Source organism: Haemaphysalis longicornis, unplaced genomic scaffold (genome assembly GCF_048455015.1).
Source record: "Haemaphysalis longicornis isolate Haplotype H1 unplaced genomic scaffold, Haemaphysalis longicornis Haplotype H1 scaffold_2, whole genome shotgun sequence".
NCBI lineage: Eukaryota > Metazoa > Arthropoda > Arachnida > Ixodida > Ixodidae > Haemaphysalis > Haemaphysalis longicornis.
The window spans coordinates 71,279,144-71,300,624 of NW_027526295.1; the positions used below are offsets into that span (position 1 = coordinate 71,279,144).

General features: G+C 46.3%; 1 protein-coding gene across 1 annotated transcript in view; it reads right to left on the reverse strand.

The window, feature by feature from the left end:
• Window positions 1–21,481, reverse strand: part of LOC144168053 (sodium channel protein 1 brain-like) — a 77,242-nt gene that overhangs the window by 21,183 nt on the left and 34,578 nt on the right. The window contains exons 9-12 of the mRNA XM_077697138.1: window positions 17,096–17,356; window positions 9,584–9,778; window positions 3,193–3,350; window positions 1,858–2,084 (exon numbers count right to left, since the gene is read on the reverse strand). Coding sequence (XP_077553264.1) covers window positions 1,858–2,084; window positions 3,193–3,350; window positions 9,584–9,778; window positions 17,096–17,356 — 841 coding nt within the window. The remainder of the gene's footprint in view (window positions 1–1,857; window positions 2,085–3,192; window positions 3,351–9,583; window positions 9,779–17,095; window positions 17,357–21,481) is intronic.

Below are 21,481 nucleotides of genomic sequence, written 5' to 3' on the forward strand. Positions count from 1 at the left end.
GGGGCGTCAGAAATGTAGCTGCACTTCAGTAATGAAATTTTCCAGCGGGTGAGAGATAAAATTTATTGTGAGGGAACCCAAAGCTCATAAAAAGCGGACCTCGCTTGCTCTCAGTTTTACCCGTGGTATGCAAACGCCAAAGTGCGTTCTTTACCGCGGCATCTTCCATGTTAACATCTCAGATCCGTGCTTTAGTATATAGTGACAGCGCGGTAATTCAAAGCTCTACCGCGTGTCAGCTTCGTGCTGGCAGTTACACTCGACAGATTGACAGGCGCTGTTACATCTCTTTTAAACTGTCTCGTAAGCAAAAAACGCAAGGTATAAAGCGTTGTTCTTAATTCAAAAGAAAATACTCTTACGAATGTCGCGCTAAACCATATGTGCCTACATTTTGTGAGCCACGCCGGGTTATAGCGCGTACGGTTTTGTAATTGAGCGCGTTCCATTTTTCGCTGAGTGCGAAGTATGCTCGTAACACCACACGTTATCTCCGCCGAGCCTTTTCTTGCGTGTTGCGCGGTGCTGCTAAAGAGTAGCACCTAAAGCAAAAATGTTTTCAAGGCTGTTGAGGAGTTACGCTGCAGCATAAAATTGTTGTGAATCCGCCCTATGCCACTGTGTTGCATGCTTTTTAGTTATGCAGTCGTTGAATTTAGAGTTTGACTTATCCGAAAATTTTCTCGCTATGCCAATAGTACGGCGCATTGTCATGGATACAACAATGGCGGTATCTTCTCTAGATGGAAGATATCCCGCTGCTCACCGAAGTTAAGTTCGAGAATGATTATTCGGATCAACGTCACATTTGTGCGGTGTAGTGCTATGCAATCGCACTTTATACAAGCTGCGGGAGGAACCTGGTTGCAAAAGCGCTCTTCGTGACATGTAGAAATGGCTGAGATTATGACACCATTGTCTCTTTTCAACCGGAAGGTCGTAACATGCTCCTCAAAAGGGGTTTCCAGTGTTCGGTCTGCGTTTTGTCGGAAGCTTCACGCTCACTCCGAAGATGGAAACCTCGATTCGAGGTGCCACGCAATCGTGCTGCCAAATTCTTTCGGCGAGGATATGGTCTCCAGGGCTTAGTAGGAAGCATTGTACTTTAGCTTTCACCATTCCACAAGTGCACGAGAGAAATAACTTTCAGCTTGTTTAGGTTCTTCGAGATTTTTCAAACGTTTTGTAGGCGTAATATTGGTTAGTAAATTATTTATTGAGCTCCCACTACTTATCTCTACCTGCCAAGGACAATGCCCAGATCAGGACAATCTTGGTTATATTGGTTATTAATAGTAATATTATATATTTTGGTTATATGTATTTGTTATATTGGTTATTGGTTATATATTAGTTATATTAGTTATATATATAGTTATATTAGTTATATATAGTGAATATATATTGGTTATATTGGTTAGTATTAATTGGTTTGGCCTGATATTGGTTAGTAAATTATTTATAGAGCTCCCACTCTTTATCTCTACCTCCAAGGACAATGCCCAGATCAGCAGTGAAGTGAGGTGTCAGTTCCACCACTTAGCTCGTTGAGAAGCCCATGTAAATAGCCAGAACGCCGTTTGTTTGCGGCGGCAAGCCCAGCCGTCCTTTACCGTATACTACGTAGAGCCGGAGCCAAGCTCCTAGCCTACTTCGGAGACACTTCTGGGACAAACTGGTTGTGTTGTAATGTTCCCTACGTGCGGCACTATCACCGGTGCATGTGAAGATACCGCATGGTTTAAAAGCACAAACAGCGAAGTTGTAACTAATGGAGCTATTCAGCGAGGCCAATTTGGATGTCGTGTACGTGAACTCTGACTTGGTGCTGTGCTCTCGGTGTTCCCTTGAACTCACCAATGAGCGACAGTATGAGTGTGCACAGCTCGAACTGGTTCCACCTTGCCGTAAAAAAAGCGGTGCCCGTGCCCACGGCGCGCACCAGAAGCTCGAAGGCGTACGCCGTGAGGAAGACGATGTGCGTGTGGCCAAGAGCCCCCCGCTGTGTGGGACTCCACTCGTGGCGTTCCGAGGCCAAGAGGACGCCATTCAGCAAGGCCAAGGAAGCCGACAAGAGCGCCAGCCTGCAGCGGTTGAGCTAATTATAGGAAATCGCTGTCGCGGGACACTCAAGCGAAGGTCAACACGTTGTTTTATGGCGGGACCCTAGAGAATGCACCAAAACGTGTTTCGGTTTAAAGGAACTTTAGAGGAACCCTGCAACACAAAACGATGTCCTTCTTTCCTTTGCGCCTGGAAGCGCCGCGAAAGGTACAGTTGTCGAGAGCACGGAATAGCACTGCGTGATTTGCTCGTCGCAGCAGATACGCCCCTCGTATTTGCTTTGTTTTTGTGGCTTTATTTTTTAAACTTGCTATAGAATACGTTCATTGCTGCAACTGAGGGAAAACCGGCCAACAGCCACTACATGGCCTTAGTGACGTAATTCGAGCATTCGAAGAGCGCCAGGCCCGGGAAAAAGCGAAAAATCTTTTCAGCGCGTTTACAAGTTTTCTGATGGGCACAGACAAGAAAATTTTGTCTCAGGTACTTTCGACCCCCTAATATAAGTACAGGGTGTGTCGGGTGACTACGTTCTGCAAGCATTTAGGATTTCAAGAAAAGTTGAAAAAAGTGTTGCAGGGTCCCTTGTTAAGTACCAAAGCAGTAATTCGTCAATTCAGGAACTGGTGACTTCGACCACAACACCTACAGGGTGTTGCTCAGTGGAAAACTTTTCAACTGCTGCTGCTCTATTCTAGGTAGAGTCTCTAATCGTTACTCATATTGGATAAGCCGGTGGCCTGCAGCCGCAGTTGAGAACAGCTAGGTTCTATCACTGAGCGTATGAGTTTGTTGAAGACTGCTAATTTTATTTTCTTGTTTTTACAATGCATTGGACTGAGTCTTTTATAGACTGGGTCTTGGTATAGTTTATGGAATTCTAGTCAAATTGTATTCACGCTGAAGTAATATGAGAAACGACTGCACACTTGTAAATGGCCGTAGAAGCTCTTCCCTGTTCTAACTAACAAAGAACACTTGAGGTTTTTAACTTTCCGTCACAGGGAATATGTTTTATTGCCTCCAAAAGCCATGCCCTGATATCTTGTGCAGCTGTAGCATTACTGCTTTTCAACCGTACAGAACAGATTGTATGGATGCCTGTAAAGAGGACCACAAGCAGCTCACTCCTTGCTGGCAGCCAGGTCATAGAGGAAGCCCCGCACTCTTCCGGCTGGCCTGACCAGGAGCCTGACGGGCTTCTGGGCGAGCAGGCGGCGCAGGGACTTGGCGTAGCGCCGCTGCTGGCTCTCACGTGGGCTGGCGTCGCTCTGGTCCTCTTCCAACTGCGCGCAGAGGATGCGCTGCTGAGCACTGTACGGTTTCGGGACGCTGCTAAACCATGCGATACAGAACAAATGTTGCGATATTTTCTTAGTACAGCTTTGCCGCATTTGTGGGTTAAACATTCGCATTGTGCGCAAGATGTGAACTCATCCTCTGCCTGAGTTACGGAGCAGACGTGTATCCAGTATTAGTGATTGTAAAATCAACATTATAAACAAGCTAACCGGAGGTCTGTGTTTCGCTGCTGGAAATGCGCTGCTGTATCATGATTGTGTATCGTGACTCTACTGCCGTATCAACCTTGTTCATTATATTTAATTCGTGTGCACTCCGCGGAGTTTAATTGGAATTACCACTTTCGTATTCGTAGCTCAAAAAATGATTAGACGTCAAATAGGTTTTTCACTGGCAGTTTTTTTCGTACAGAACAGCAAACCACGTAGGAACTCATGCGGGGCATTCTTCAACATGCAGCTATCCGGCTCCTAAAACCCAAGTTACACCTCCACGCCCCACGCTGCTTCAAAGAGAACACAACTTTATTACGAGCATTGATCAGATGATCATGTGCAAGCGGCTCCATCTTCACTGGGATATATGTGCCGTCAGTACCGCGGTGGCTCTCTCAACGAGGGTTAGCCGGTCTGGGATTGAGGGGCTAGACAGCAGTGTTTCCAACTGTTATTGTGGGTGGGAGGGTGGCAGTCCTGCAGTAACTCTGCATTCACCGACAATGTGGCTTCCTGTCTCTTGCTGCTGGAAGATTTTGCATCAGGCTGAATATTGCATATGGAACATAAGGTTAAGTCGGGCTGGATGAAGGAACGTGTTTTACTGAATTACAAGGGTCGCTTATTGATGCCTTGTTAGTTTTGTATATGGGAGTGGGAAGGTTTTCCTACTAAGCTTCAAGTGTGACTAATCTATTGATATGTAGTTAGTGGGATAGGCTCTAGCGCGGGGTGCGGTGGGTTAGTACGAGGGCCAGTTGGTGAGAAAACTGGTTGCCCCCTTGGAGGCGGCGCCATAGTCGAGTTGACGCCAGGAAGTGTGAAGTCGATGCCCTGGCCACGCAATTGCAATAAGCGCGTAATGCGTGAAATTTATTACCCAGTCAATATGCCAGATTTTAAAATGCCGACGCGGCGATGAAAGCTTTTGACGTCACCAAGAGTCGAGTACACAACTGCGGCTGCTGTAGGAGCCTAACGGGTTTTTAGTGCATGAATATGCAGTGAACGCGCAGGCGTAGAATTTTACTGCAGCGTAGCTAAAACGTAGCTTTTAGTGCTCGTAGCTCGATGTTTGCAACGTCGGGGCGGAAGGAACTACAGTCGTACTCAGAACGTTTCCCTACAGAATACAGCACTCAACTGTAATTATCTACTGTTAAAATAAAGCAACTATGTATAAGTGCATGATAGTAGCCGTTTATGTGTAAGCGGCGCACTTAAATCTAAGACTGGCTTTCAGCTGTTGCGATGGGGCGTTCGCAGTACGGTCTGCAAAAGGCTTGTCTCTAACACTCGAGCGGCGTCCTCCGGACTGCGCGGGAGACGCCTAGTGATAAGGCCTGGTTTGAGATAGGTAGAATGTGAGCATGCGCGGCCCGTATCATCGCGATGGCTGTGTCCTTCCTCATTGTGCGTGTCGCCGTGGCTTCCACACCTTCTTTCGGCGTAAAAAGCGCTGCATGTCTGCGCTGCCGGGCCGGGAAACGAAAGCGGATATTACCCGCGCTAGGGCACGCTGCTGCATTGGCTTTGGCGCACAGCTGTTCATTGTGCCATCGCTCTGCCAATACGCCAGTACGCGCCATTAGTACCGCGTGCACCACTATCCGGTTTCTGCGTTTGCCTTTGCAAGTCATTGCTGATGGGCCTACGCCCCAATACTTAATGCACTGAGCAAGCGATCACGGACCGATATCTACACTCTAAACGGAAATACTCCGGATAGGGAGTACATTGCTTGTCTTCTAGCGTGCTTCGTAAACAGTTTTATTCACTCCGCCAAGAAGGAGTATCTCATACACTCCCCTAAGAGAGGGCTCTCTTTCAGATTTTAACGATGTGTTTTCGCTCTAATTACACCGCGGAGGAGGGGAGCTTTTGGGGGAATTTAGCCGGGTACTTCGTGCTTTTCATTACTCCGCTGAAGAAATGAGTTTTGTGGCATTTAGCGGAGTATTTTACGTAATAACGAACATCCCATAAGGAGGGCGCGTTTAGGCATCCGGTGGAGCATTTTATGTCACTTAAAGACTATATCGAGTATGCACCAACCGAAGTACAAAATATAGGCCAGCCTCCCTACAGTTTTCGACCTTCACATTGTGGTGTAGGAAGATTGGTTGCTTTCACAACACAACATTTTTGTGCGTGGACGAGTCCTACGCTGGTTGTTGATCAGATACCATTTGAAGTATCCTGTTAGTCGTCCCGCACGGACCCACCGCTACATTCCACTACCGCGAAGTGAACTCGCGCACCACACAATACGTCGGGAACAGTCATGGCTGACCTTGCTCATGCATTCCTGTCTTTTGTGCCGTTCAAGCGGCAAGGTCGTCTCTTTTTGGAAAATGCACGCGGCATGCAACGCTTTCTATATCGGAGCTCGCTGTCTCGATTCACGTCCACCGAGAGCAGCTGCCATGTTGACGACTGCTCTCTCGTTTGCGCCGAGGTCTTGCGAGAGGCTTGACCTGTAACTCCACTCATGGATTAAGGTTTTCTCGTCATGAATCTCCCCAGCCGGAGTTTTTTTTTTGCACGTTATGTGCTTAACTCCGTCCTCGGTCGGAGCAAGGGTATATTACCGCTGCGTATTTACACCGTCACTTGGTTGACGGAGTGCTTAGGCGTATAGTGTTTTATACACTCCGCAGTACGGAGTAAGCGTTGTGCTGCTGTAGGATTTACAGGAGCAAACTTTCCATCCGGCTTGTTTTCATTTACTGTGTAGTCACTCTAGAACACCGGCAGCATTGCCGTTTCGGCGAATGTTGTTCGTTTTCTCTAGTACAGAAAAAACAACTCCTGTCTAAATTTATTTATTTATTTATTTATTTATTACGACGCGCCGGCGACTGACGCACCACTTGGAGATCTAGCACCTCGTAAATAGTACCTATTTATTTATTTATTTATTTATTTATTTATTTATTTATTTATTTATTTATTTATTTATTTATTTATTTATTTATTTAATCATTTATTTATTTATTTATTTATTTATTATACCCTCAGGGCCAAATGGCATTACAGAGGGGAGCGGTTTACATTGGAAGACGTGGTGCATGGTGAACAGAAAGAAACCCAATACAGCGTACCACGATTACAATCAAAACGTCAGCTTGCTAAGACCAAAAATATATTAAGCAGATCCTGAGTGTACAGCCCTATCTAGTGTTTCACGAAGATGTTTATCATAAATAGACACGATTTCAGGAGCAAGGTGATTCCATTCACGGGAAGAACGAGGCAAGAACGACTGTGCAGCTGCATTAGTATGATAGGTGATAATGCCAACCTTGTGGCGATGAAAGAAATACCGGGGCTGTGGAATAAGTTCGTTGTGCAAGATAGAATAATGGTACAATTCATAAAAGGTTGATAGGCGGGACACTTTTCTTCGAGACGGCAAAGTAGGCAATGATAGAATAGTTTTCATTGCAGATATGCTGGCATTGCGATTGTAATCTGAAAACATGAATCTTAATAAAGTGAAATATGAAATGTGAAATATTAAAATATGAAAAATATGAAATTCCGCGTGGTGCTGCGAAAATAAAGTGGCGTTGCACGTACTTAAATGCAGCCAACGCTGTACTAACAATCGCTAATCTGCATTTTTTTTTCCCGGTCCGGCACCGCAGGCAGCGCTTCTCGCGGCGAAGGAAGGTACGAAAGACAAGGCGACGGGCACAGCGACAAGGGAAAGAGAAGTGATGCCAATTTAGCGGATTTTCCGCTAAATCTGGCGGATTTCGTTTTATTCTGACGGGGAAAAAATTGGTCTAGCGGCTAGTGGAATTTTTGACGTGCCATTTTCATACATAGCGGATTTCTGGCGGATACCTCACGCAGCGCACCGATTCAATATAGCCCTGCAAGAAACCATTTCCGTGTCCTCTAAAAATGCAGAAATTGCTTGACTTCAGAGGGTTGGAGGATTCCTGTTCACTTGCTCCGCCTATCTCCGACAAACATATCCGCGAGGTTTCAAAACGGCTCTGAGACAATCGAAAAAATTCAAAACCAGTGGAGCAAAATCACCCTCCTGGACTGGAAGCAAATATCGTCCACGCAGTCGCCCTGGTGTGAAGTTCACTCCTATAAGGACGCCTGCGGTGAAAACCCGTTCGCCAAGCTGGCCGGATTTGCCATGTCGATGCTCGTGCTGCCGTATTCAAATGCCGAAGTAGGGAGGACGTTTGGTCCGCTTAACATAGTAAAATTCAAGCTGCGGAACAAGCTGAAGCCTGCCTAAAGCTTCAAACGTCATCCTCGTCGTAAGATCGGGGCTGAAGCGACACCAGAGACGTTGTTTTGATTACGAACTTTCCGCGGCAGTTCTTAGTGCCATCGGAATATCGGCAACGTATGTGCAACCAAGTCACCTTTCTGGTCCCTGAACAAGTACCAGCGTTCCTGTATAGATGGTATCAGACGACGACAGCGGCGACGAAGACCTCGATGTGTTTTTTGTTGACCTGTGAGTTCTTTTTTTTTTCATCAGTGTGAACATTTATAACTTTAAGCCTCATCTGTGATGAGGTTGACAAATGACGACCACCGCCGCACTGAAGCCTCAAGTGTTCTAGTTAGACTCCTTGGAAGACTATTTTATATGTTATTTCAGCTCTCGTAGTGTTCGGGGGATTCTAAGAATGGTAAAGGTATTCATCATACGAGATTGCACTGTTTTTCTCATAAAATAGGCCCTAGCGGGAAATTTAGCGGATATGTTTTAGAATCTAGCGGAATCTGGCGGATTTCTTATTGCTTTTTAGCGGATGTCTGACGCCCAGCGATGGCAACACTGGGAAAGAGTCATCGCGCTGATGCGGGTCTCGCTTTTTCACAGTCTACCGGTCTCAAAGAAGGCGTTATTGCTAGATGTCTCCCGCGCCGTCCAGAGGACGCCGCTCGCGCGTTTTAGACAAGCGTTCTGCCGACTGTACAGTGAAAACTCGTTGATTCGAACTCAATTAATTCGAAATGACGCCCTGGTTTCGGCAAAGCCCTGTATATTTTTGTGGGGGAAAACGCCCGATAATTCGAACACAATGGTTTCAAGAACGCTTAATTCGAACTGGGGTCTCCTGCTATTCATCGTTCTTCGCAGAAGAAGTCGGCCCAGAGTGGTTACAAAGTGATACGAATCCGAACCAAACCAAATTTATTAGAGATGCAAAACAACGAAACAGAAAAATAACAGCTCGCTGCTCACACGACTGCGTGCCGGTGCCTGTTTCTGGCGTATAACTGAGCGATCAATTAATTTCGTTCGCTGCTCGAGCTGCGTAAACATTATTTACGAAATCACCTGCCCGAAGCGTGTAACAGCGCCTAATTTGGAATAACGAGTCCTGAGGTGTCTCCTTTGTGTTCTGCCAGCGCAGTCTGGCATGATGTCTATTCCTTCTAGCGCCTCGCTCTGCCCCCCCTCTTCCCCCCCCCCCTCCGCAAATTGAACTCCGATTAATAATTCGAACAACCTTGTGCTCCCCTTCGAGTTTGAGTTAACGAGCTTTTACTGTATTTATCTGCCTAGGTGGGGCGCACATCCTGTACAACGATAACAGTCTTCTAAGGCGGAGCGATGATGAGGACGAGTGTTACCTTTTTTTAGGCGAGTGACTAACACAAAAATAGCATTAAAATGTTTGATATTCCACACTTAGCAACAAACCACGCAACGCAGGAGCGGAAAGCTCGTCGTTCGTCTTTTGAACGTGCATGATGACCTCCCTGCATGGCGGTGCGCAGCTGTTCCTTCGTGGCAAGCCGGTACGCAAGACGCTCGACGCTAGTAGACGGAATTCTGTGCACCGTAGCGTACGCCGGGCGTTCGTATAGCATGGCACAGTCCTAATAACTTCTGTTGGCTGCTAATTAGTCCTTGATCCACTCTTGCTGACCCACGCTAGAAGAGGGATAGCATCCCGTATACTTCCTGTAACTGCATAGACGCGCAGCCAACCAACTATATAGAGGAGATGTACCTGACGGGTCTTCGCGTAGAATTTGTCGATGACCATGGTGACGAACAGGTTGAAAACCAGAAAAGCTCCGATGACGAGAAAGATGACGAAGTATAACAGGGACCAGGGATTGGCCTCTGGCCGCGGCTGCAGGTCTATGCCGGCGATGTCCATCACGTTCTCAATCACCTCCACCCAGCCTTCAAACGTTGCCACCTGATGGGGGGACAAAACAGATAAGACGTTTTGCGATACCAGTTCTACGACATACCGTAAATGCTTCGTTCACTTTGCGCCCATCCTTCGCCAAGCTGGGCTGCACGAGGTCGTACCATGGGCATTGCGTTTCTCTAATTAGTCGGTTGACAGGAATAACCCCGGCTATAAGTTTCTTTTGCGCTCGAAAACGTACACATGATTACGATAAAGTTGGATTCTCAAACACCACCCATGAATACTTTAATTTTTTTTTTAAGATTTTGATATCCCGCCAGTAGTGGAATTTTTTTCCTTGCGCCCTTTTCCACCCGCATAAATAATCGGATGCTGATTAATTTAAACCAACACGCACCAAAATATCCACATAATCAAGTTTTTCATTTTTTGCTTATATAAGAAATAACGGCCGCCGCGGATGCAACATTATGAGGTCTAGTATTAACAAACTCCATGCAGCGAACACCGTCAGAATGAACTAGCATGCTTGGCTCCATGTGGTCCTATCTCTAGGAGCGTTTTCTTGATGTTAATGCAGCAATAAATGGCGAACATGGCGGGGGCTCGCTTCTATCGGTGAGCTCGCGGTTACTCGAACTGTACAACACACCATTATTCAAAATAAGGCAGCCGTAAACCTGAATGGGTTTAGTAAGCGATAGATTCAGAATGTCAATTCACATTTGCATTGCGCAATGTTTGCCAGCTTGAGTTATCTGTGTTCAGCTCTTCAACTCTTACCTTAAGGGGGGACCAAACAATTGTCCATAAAAGCAATTTTTGAGGTATCACTTTTCTCTCAATTTGCAAAGTTGTTCCTCCAAAATTTCAGTACCTGGAACAGTACCAGACGCTCGGTTTCAATAAATAAAAAAATTATTTTACCATTATTCCCCACTTGCACGCCACGAGTGGTATCGCAGTGATACAAAATTCTCAAGAGGTACATCCCTGCATGTTGTGCAGCTCGGAAGATCATTTCTTTTGCGCTGGGAAGCTGAATGTTTCAACCATCCGATAAGGGAAGCATATTTTGCATTTTTTTGTTTCAGTAGTTGTTTAATTAGCATTATTTGTAATTGTTTAGCACGTGTACTTCAAACCTAGACGTTACAATTGACATAAACGTGTATGTGATTGCAAAACAAAGAAAAACTGCTTTCCACATTTCATTCTCCACAACTTCTGGTATCTATTCATGTCTTGTTGGTAATCTTTTGTTGAATAAATTTTTTCCTATTGTTCTCACGAACAATCAAGGACATTTTTTTATTAACTCGGAAACTAGTTACCTCACATCAAAACTAATTATATATTTGAAATCAGCTAATAAAACCAACCACGCCCATGAAGTTTCGTCAAAATTGGTTGGAAAGCAAAAAAAAAAACGCTTCTAAGACCACTGTGCCCCCTTAACATCAAAATTTAAAAAAAAACGCATAAGCATCATTTCAAGCAGCTGTGCTGTAAACCGCCACCCTTCAAGCCTAGCGCACTATTCTACCAAAATGACTTAGTTCGCAAGATATTTTACCGCGGAGGCACAGGTCATGTCAATTGTAGTGGCCCCGTGCTACACGCTAAGAGGCGCTCACACCGACTTCCACATAATTCGGTTCCACTTTTAAGCCCAAAAGCATTTGCTGCGAAACAGTTTCATAAGATCGATGTAAGCACGACACATCGAAGTGCTAATGCCCCATGTGTCACTCATAGACCTTTATACTCCTAGTCATTTGAAGCCAGTTTCACTTCTGTAGAAACGTAATGCCGGGAAGACCATTTATCGGGGGCACTCTAGGCAGCCTTGTATGGCACTATGAAGGCCTCATGTATCCCTTCGGGTTCGCTGAGCCCCGAGCCCCATTTGAAGTCAGCTATGCAAGTACAGTCGACTCGCGACAGTCCAAACTCAAAGGGACCCAGCATTTTGTATGAATTATCCAAAGTTTGGATATTCAGAAGTTCTCATATATACGACTCTGCGCAAGGTGACAGCGCATATTATGATTAGGCGTTGATTTTATCACGATTGTTCACTTGTTGAGCGTTTTTATACCCTAACGGCACAATATAAGCTGATACCAGAAGGGTAAGGTCCACAAGTCGAATGCCGTTTGCGTCACTTTCGTAACCACCGTGTCGTTTTTTTTCTCTTTTTTTCTGACACGCGAATGCGTGATTGCGCGTTTTTTCTTTTTGTGGTTGCGACAGTGGCCCACATGGTTTCGGCCGCTTCCACAAGTGTAGGCAGTCAATCATGTTTAGAAGTTTTTTGACGCCTGTTCGTTTTTTTTTCTTCTATTTCTCATCGTAGAAATGGTACATCAGGCTGGAAAGTTGATAAACATCACGGTCTACCATACTTGTGCTATGTTTAGAAAGTTTGTTCACTAGCAACGCCTTTTCCCTTGAAGGCTTGAGGCCGATTATCTTTCATTTTCCGACTGCTATGATTATATAAGCCCGCAAATTTCCAGACATTTTCGGGAAAGAGGTAGATATTTTCCAGCATGGATAAGCAAAAAGTACGAATTACAGAATGACGCAGTTTGAATTTGGCGGATTTTAAATACATTGAAAGAATAGCGGGTCAACCAAAAATTTCAACTTTGTTTCAATTATTCGAAAGCACGAATTATCGCGAGTCTACTGCATTCACAGATGTATCGGTGGAGGATGCAATTATTTCAGTTCAAATTTCAGTAAATTTGTGTTCAAGTCCAGTTGAACTGAGGGCCTGCTGAATACAACACGAGCATGAACACCCTACGCCAAAGCTTCTCGCTGAGCCTATGCAGGTGTGTCGGTGGAACCCGTTGTGTCCCACGACCTAGGTACGTGTACAAAAAGTCTTCTTGTGATGACTACATGCGTACTTTGAGCTTGCTAATTTCAGAAGTAGCAATCAGACTATGACCAACCACGCTCACGCTAAATGTCCTATTTGCGGGTATGTCGTGCAATAACGGGGAATCTAGAGAACCTGCCACCTTACGGCGCTGTTTAAAAAGTGGAACGCGATCAGGGCGAACACCGCGCAATACTTTGCCGGATATCGGGTGTGACGTTACGATTTAAGCTCAGTGGCGTTCTCAGTGACGTTTTCCCGCATCTTGATGTATACATCGTGTTTAACTTATCTAGGCACGTCGTGAAGCTCGGCGTTACGACTGCGGGACGTTATTTCAGGACGAAGGGATAATTATTGCGATTGCCATACTCTCCGTCCGGCTAACGGGCAGAATGAAAGAACATAAATAAAAAACGGGATCATCAAATCGGAAGACACATTCGGCAAATGGATTTCTATGCTTTCGCTTTCACTAACAAGGGCCTGGTAACGTTTTCGATTCCTCCTTGGTGCATCGGAAGCTACTCCTCATCACCACTGAGCAAGGACGTGGGTTCGACTCCCGCTCACAGCTGGCGCTTTTGATTAAGCAAAAAGGAAAAAGCGGAAAAAGCGAAAAGAAAAAACAACACCCGTGTGTCGTGATTTCCGCGTTTAAAGGTCTCCAGGTGGTAGAAATTAAGCCTAAGCTCTACACTACGGCGCTGCTGACCACAAGCACTTGGGGGGGACTCCCGGCCGCGGGGGTGCTTTTCTTATGGAGGCGAAAAGCAAAAACGCTCGTGGGTTGAAGATTTCGGCTCACGTTAAAGATGCGCAGGTTGTCGAAATTAATCCCTAGTCCTCCAATACGGCGCGCCTCATCGCATGTGTAGCGTCGGCACGTTGAACATCATAATTAATCAACCCACTACTGCATGGCCCACAGCTCAATTCCGCACCAGCGCTAACCTCCGAAATTTGGCAATAGTCATCTTGATTTACGCTATCATAATAAATACATATGTTAACTCTATCAATCTGACATTTTTTCGGCATGATTAGGGCGTCAAAGTTTTTCACGTTGCGGAGGAATGGGTCTGGCCTAATCGCCAAAGATTGCTTTCGGATAACAGCATCATTCAGGACCGAGACAAGTACACACCCGCATTTTCGCGCGTACATCCCGCACCAAAAATGCGTTACTTTGAGGGGTTAAGTAGGGGTGCAGATTATGTGCGAGTTATTTCCTTTGGTTCAGCTTCACCGCAATGGGAGTTGGGCCGTAATGCACAGCAGTAATAGCTACTAAGACACTGTTTTCCCATTGACAGTGCTTATTTGCACACAGAGCTCAACAATATACCAATCTGAAAGAAGGTATGGGGCAAGGCGTCTAGTTACGTAGTAAGCTAGGTGAGTTATTTCGCCTAAACAAATGCGTAATGTTGCTTGAGTAGTAGCTTTGGTCCATTTTTTAATGTATCAAATATGCGGGCAATACGCAGGGATATATTCCTTTTTCGTCAACAGAAAGTGGGAGCGCGGGTTATATGCACGACGGGTTATACGCGCAAAAATACGTACACTGCTATTCAGTAATGCCTAGAGTGAGTTTTAAAGCTGAGAAAAAGGCTCGGCAATGCAGCTACGTACTTTTTTCTAACCTAAGATACAACACACGTTTGATACACTTTACGAGAACGTTTAGTTTCGAATTAGCGTCGCAGCTTAAAGCCTCTGGATTACGTTCACGGCCACTTTTTCAAGTAGCACCATCCTTTCAACGACAGCTCCCGTAGTTAGGCTTCCGCCAAAGCTCAGTTTTGATTTCGCCGGACCCGGAATGACTCCTTACTTCCGCTTCCATCAGCCATATTTTTGAGCAAGTGACACGCCGGCGTTGCGCACCATTGCGCGACGCACAATGCATATACACTAGCGCGTTCGCGTACGATGCCTACTCTCGGCAAATGTCATCGTCGAAGGCGAAAAGTACGCGGGCAGCTAGCACCTCAAAGCGTGAGGAAGGTTCCCGGTTTGCAGTCCTCCAGGTTTGGTGACCGTGGACGATATCTGGAAGAGGGGCGGGGGGTGCTTTAGCTACCTGTTCTAGCATTTCATACGCCGTTCCGTTCTCCCGAAAACTCACTTTCCCTAGCAGCAATCGGCTGCACTGAGACAAATTCCAATCATGCTACATGTGCTCAACACTACGGCTGCAACGAATTCCATTCCTGTCTGCCTTTGCTTGCGTTCGGGCGGTGAGGGATGGGCGATGCCTTTGACGAGATAAAAAAAGAGCTGCGCGGCATTTCGTCGAGTATTAGAATGATAGGCGTCATCGGCATGATCGGCACGTGAAGAGGAGGAGGAAGGGGAAAAATTTTATTCGACTGAAGATCTGGTATGTGGGCGGGGTCCTTACTCCAGTACGCCGTTGGTTCTACCCGCCGTGTTCGCCTTTTCTGACAGCTGTAGCTGCCTATTCGGGTCAGAGCTGCGAAGTTCACTCTCCCACAGCTCGCAGGTAGGAGAGGGAACCGAATTCAAGTCCTGGCTATTCCGGTACTCCCATACCATGCGATAGGGAGTAGCGCGTCGGTCGCGGTGTTTGCAAGGAGGTTATAGAGTGTGGAAAAAGCGTTATCCTCGCCAGAATTTCTGAAATACGCAAAAATATAATCAACCTAATTATATTTGCTGCCTATAAGCTTGATAATCAAAAGAAGGGAAAAAAGACTTCTCTACTCTGTAAACGTGCATATTAAGTTATTGATTACAATGTACTCCCGGTCACCGATATTTATCGATCTGTACATTACGTTTCTCATCGAACCCTGCGCTAGCCTGAGGCTATGGGTCCAACCAGTGTTTGTAAGCTTTATGTAACATAAATGGTAATCAACGTTCAAAAAAATTCGTGCTATACTTCCGAATCCTCTGGTTGGAAAAGTGGGTATGACATCGGCTGCTTCACTTTTTTAGCCTACGTATTTGAGGTCGGGGGTTCGAGCCTCTCAGGAGCCTCGTTTTCTTTTTTCAGGGTATGCGTCTGTTTCTTGCCTTCTTTTTTACCTATAAATGATGTTCGATAGTAACGTCAAGAGCAAGGAAGAGCTAAAATTTTGCTACACGCTTTGAATCGGAAGATTGAAACGCCACTGCGTAGGAGTTTAAACTGGTTGCTCCACTCCCAAGTAACCACCACTTCACGCCCTACATGTAACTTTAATAACCTTCATACGCCACGTCTTTTTACTCCTACAGGACAAGATGTAGCTTGCCAGGGAAAAACACAGCGCAACTCAATTTAATGCGTGTGCTGGAAGGCTTCGATAGTGCGAAATGGCGCGAGTACGTGCTTGTTGGTACATAGTTGGATAACAGCGCTCTATAGAGGAGGCGACACGAGACTGGGCGCTATCGACCGAGGAGGCTACACTACACAGCGCGCAGTCACTTTAGGGACATACACCCAACAGGCCTGCCGGCACTTTTAGGCCGGAACGGTTCAGGCTGCGGCCCGCGCAATGCTACTCCGCCACCCGCCACAGTAACAGATCCAGATCATATGGACTCTAGCCCATCTGGAAGTGAAAGGGAATGAGATGGCGCACGACCTCGCACGAGAAATGACACGACGCACGAGGAGTGGACACAATCCCGCCTCGGAGAGATTTACTCCTCTATTGACATACACAGAAGTTACTCATGTACGTCTGACCCGACGCACCGTTCCCCCACCCCACCGACACCTATCTATTGAGCAGGAACACCACTACCGTGCCTATTAAACAAACACCTTTCCCCTCCCAAAAAGAGTCCGCCACTACTCCGAACAAATTACGTTTCCTAGCTGCCCCTTTTGTGGAGCAGACTGCACTCTTTTCCACTTGGTTGGTGGATGCCCCCTACCACTCTCTCCCAAAGCCGAATCCTTACAACTCTCCCGAGCTCTGGAGGCGCGCCCTGTCCAGCTCATGCCTGTCCGACTAGCTTCGGCTGGTGGAGCGGGCTGTAGCGGCTGGCACGGGATATGGGGTCCTGGACTGAGGAGTTAACCTCCTGAAGAGTCCACGCATATTTTTCCAATGAAGATTTTTATCCTCCTCCTTTCGTGCCACCTCCTCTGTGTCCTGTCGTGTAGTGTTGTGCTCGTGTAGTGTCGTATCGCGCCCCTTCTGGGTCCTCAGTCGGCGGCAGGCACGCTGACGCTCACAAACATGGCAGCACCTTCCCTTATACAGCTACGAGTAAAGGGGGGACAAGAGAAGGTGGCCACCACTTAACCTGGACGGCGGACAAGAGCAGTGCGAACGGGCTTCACCTGAGCTTTACGATTGAAACGAGAACCGTGTACGCAAATTATTTTGTTTCAAAAATGAATACGGATAATACTTCTTCCTAGACAATCACATTTTTTTTTCAGTTTTTTTGCTGACTAGACCCTGTAAGACGTCTCCAGGAACAACAATACGTACCTGTAGGAGTGCCAGCGAGGCCTCGGCCAGGTTGTCGAAGTTGATGGGCCGGTTCATCCACGCGAAGCCGAGCATGTGGCAAGTGGCGCGGTCCGGCACCAGCTTCGGGTCGAGCTGGTTGCCGCGGGAGTCGAGACAGCGCCACAGGCGGCCCGCGAACATGCTCACCCCGACCACGCCGCAGATGACCCAGATGAACGCGCACATGACAAGCACGTGGCCGATTGACGGCACCGACGACATCAGGGCGTCCACCAACAGCTGCGCCATTCGCATGAGACCGTTAAAATGGCTGCCTTTCCAGCGCCGCTAGTGTTCCTGTGCTCAGATGTGAAACATTTACGGCTGGGTAACCACTTGTTTCACGGAAAGACACACGGGACCGGCATCGACTGCCCGGTGTGTCTTCTAAGCCTTCGTGAACTTCTGGCTCAGTTACGTATTTTGTTGCTGACGACCGACTTGCCCAATAACGTATTCTTCTGCAACAACATGCGAGAGATTGTACTGCACATTGGTAGCATCTCACTTCGCCGCTTATACTGGACAAAGTTTGAGGAATTCGGGCTAACTTTCCCCCGATAAATTCGCACATCGTTGCTTCAAATTATCGGCAGAATGTTTTGCTGCCTAATGTGCACTTTATTGATGAAGCCCATAATTTTCAGCTTTGTTATCAAAGCAGCAAGAGAGTTTATCTGCAGTAATGAGAAACAAATGCTGTTAGGTACGCATGATAACAACAATATTCAGCTAAAGCGATTTGGATAGAGCAGTCGGTCGTGTTTCGGACCTTGGCCCAATTAGCTGAGACGCGGCATATTATATATAACGCCACAGGACTCATATGTAAACAATTTAACTCAGTACTATAACTCAAGACGAATGATGCCGACGAAGAAATGGCTGGCGCGTTCCTTGCGCAGCCTCTCTCATGGCCGCATTGTAAATAGTGTAAATAGACTGATAATCATTCTTCACGATAGTTTCTGCCCTTTTTGTCCTCCCTCCTTGCAGAAATATGCATACTTATACATTACCACTGGCACGTAGAACTTAATAGTCAATAAAAGATTGCTCCACCGAACTCAGGAAAACAGTGGATAATCACATTTTCATTTTTTTGTTTATTAGAGAAATGGGTTTTGTAATCCCAGGAGGCCGTTGTTTTTAGCCTAGATGAAAATTATTTTTAAAAAAATTAGTGTTCTTCAATTCTGTGAATCTGGATGACCTGAGAAGCTGGACGCACTCCACGGAATGCACGAACCAAACCACGTTTGCTTGTCATTTGCGATTGAGCATACGTCGTAACCATTTAGTCGAATGAAACTTGGGAGGACTGAAGCTTTATTCTAGCGAACAAACAAGAGGCTGTCCGTTTCCCTCCCGCCTCGTAGGCATCTTACTGTCGTCGTGACACACAACCCAATCCGCTCGTCTAGTGAGCACGCCACACTAGTGAGCACCCCCCGCATTCGGCTGTTTGACGTCTACGTGTAAGCCTCCCATCAGCACAACGGGCGTGTCATCAGTGAGGGCATGAAATTGATAGCTTCGCGAGCGGTGTACGCATCCACCGGCAACCGCTTATGTGCGCGTGCTTAGACGGGAAAGGCACTAGCAAATCACGGTTGAAAAGGAACGCCGGAGCGGCGCCGAGTTAAGCGGCTTCACGGGAATGAAACCTGGGGAAGGGGGGGAGGGGGGTTAGACATATACTGCTTCGCGTTAAAAAATGTTTACTTTAAGCGTGAGCAGTGATGTAACAGCGGAAACACGAACACAGAAAACTGGGTGTGTAAACCTAATACCGCTCAAGTGGTGCGATCAAGCGGAACCAGACACACCACCAACATCACGCAGTCATTTTTCGTTGCTGTGGCCTTGGTCGTGGTTGCGTATCGCACAAATGCCTGCAACAATACAAGGTGCTGGGTGAGCAAGCTGCTAAGGCGACGACGCTACTTTCTTTTTTTTGCTCATTCTCTGGACGAACTTCTTAAGTTCCCGCTAAAATTTGCATAATTGTTCTTGGCAAAAAGTTCCGAATGAAGAAAACTGGCATCATGCCTTCTGGGTTCCATTAAGATAAGTAGGCGGGAAAGTAAAACACGATTCCCCTTCCAAATATACGACCAAAGTGTGAATGGAAAATTTAAGCGTGACGTTTCAAAGCATCTGAGTTATTTTGTTCATTTAGGCCAGCTGCTGCTCTGCTCCTTTTAACTCCGCGGAGATATCAGTAGAAAATCAGAAGACAACCAGCAAAATAGGAACGTATTGCCAGCGTGGTATGCGGGGTACGGTTGTATTTCTCAGGTACGGGTCGCGGTCTCATAATTCCTACAAGGTTCGCAGGTGCTTTTCTGGATAAAACCTTTCTGCACGCCGGCCAATCAGCGCAAACACAGGAAATAAATGTGAAAAGAACCAATTATAACCACCAAAAAAAAGCGATTCTACCCCTTTAGTATTGATCTAAACAGCATAACCGGTTGATGAAGGCAACCGAGTATTCATGATGCTAGTGAACATTGCACAGGGCGGAGCAAAAGGAGGACGTTAGTCTTCAACTTAGTTTATGCTATAAGAAACAAACTAACAAATAAACAGCACGGATTTTTATAAAAGGACATTTTTGTCTTACTGGAAGTATCAAATGACCTGTAGAAAGGGCACGCTCTGAGATAGGGGTTCGTCCTGCGCTTCGGCTTTGGATTATGAAATGGTGAAGACAGCGAGTGTGGTGAACGAGGACCTTGTCTTGTTTCGGGCAAATACTCGCAAGTTTCATTGTTCGTTTTATTTTTGTTAATAAGCTGAGTCGAAGTCTAGCATGTGTTTTGTCCTTTTTTAGCTTAGTCTTGTCTAATGCTGCGAAGCACCATATATTGTTTAGATCATCACCAACTTACCAGACGTACAGATGCAATTCATGACGGCAATTGAATTACAATAAGTTGTGCATGGAAAACATGAAACATCCTCTTCATTATCTTCCTCTTGACATCCCCTTGAAACATCTTGCTTGACTATAATGTTGAGCAAGCCCCTAAATCAGCAATTTTAATAGCACAACGGATTTGTTTGGACATTAAAAGAGCACGCCAGATTGGTTGAAGTTGCAGAGGAGCCGTACCTTCATTCCCGGCCGCAGTGCCACGATTCTCACGGGCCTAAGCGCCCTGGTCGCCCGCAGTACGTCGATCAAAGAGCCCTGGAATCCCACCATGTCCAAAATCTCGTAGAGTAGCGATGTCTGCAATGAAAATGTTGCCCTACAATGCCTCGTCGTTCGTTAAAACTGACGTCACTTCACAGAAGTTGACACGTCTACCGAGATTATAGTGCTTTAACAGAGAACTGGAAAGACCGGGGTGCACTTATTCAAGGCACCTCAAGAACAAACACTTCGCTCTCGTGTTATCGGTGGGGAGGACTCTCTAGAGTGGACCTAATTCTTTACAGCCGCGCAGCAACAGAGAGCCTTCGAAACGAACACATGGATGTAAAGACCATATGGCAGCGCCACTAGTTATTGGCATGTCACACCAGCGGAACTATACCGCTTAATGCGCATTCTCTTGTATGGAATGCAAACCGCGCTTTTGTTTGTGGGCGCACCAGGGTGCATAAGTGATTGTGCGGGTTTGAGGTGATGGGGGATTTGTATCCACAGCACTATACTCCGAGCCACACCTTTAACCTACGTAACGAATTTCTTAAAGACGTGGATAACTATATTTACCTTCGCTACCTTTTGAGTGTTCACAGAAACATTGAGAAAGAAATTTAGTGTAGAATTAGTGTCGCCTGTGTGGGTTGGGCTGCACCCCCGACTAATGAACAGTAGGCAATATATCTGATTGAATAGAGTGGTGTAAAACTCCGTACGACCGGAGATTATTTTTTGGGCAGATACTGAGCGCTGCAAAAAAAATGTTGAAGAGAAATTTTAGGTCAGCCTTACGATCAGTGGAAATAATGACTGCTCAAGCAACAAGGAGAAATTGGAAACAAGCCTCTTGAATACGGTAAAAAACCGCGGTCACGGAGAAAGAATAATTTTGGTCCGTGACCCCGCTGGAATTCAGCAACTCGGGATAGCGAGCTCGGTGGTCATAGCCAAACACTAAAACAGAGAATGGCATATGGATCGGCAAGTACTGCGGAAAAGGCACAGCCATTCAACCATCCGGTTAATAATAAAGGGATTGTTTGTGGGGTTTAACGCGATGAAGCTATACATCGGCTATGAGGCGCACCGTGGTGGAGGGCTGCGGATTAACTTAGACCACCTGGACGTCCTTAACGTCTGCCTAAATCTAGACACACCAGCGCTTTCGCTTTTCGCCTTCATCATAAGAACAGCCACCGCGTCTG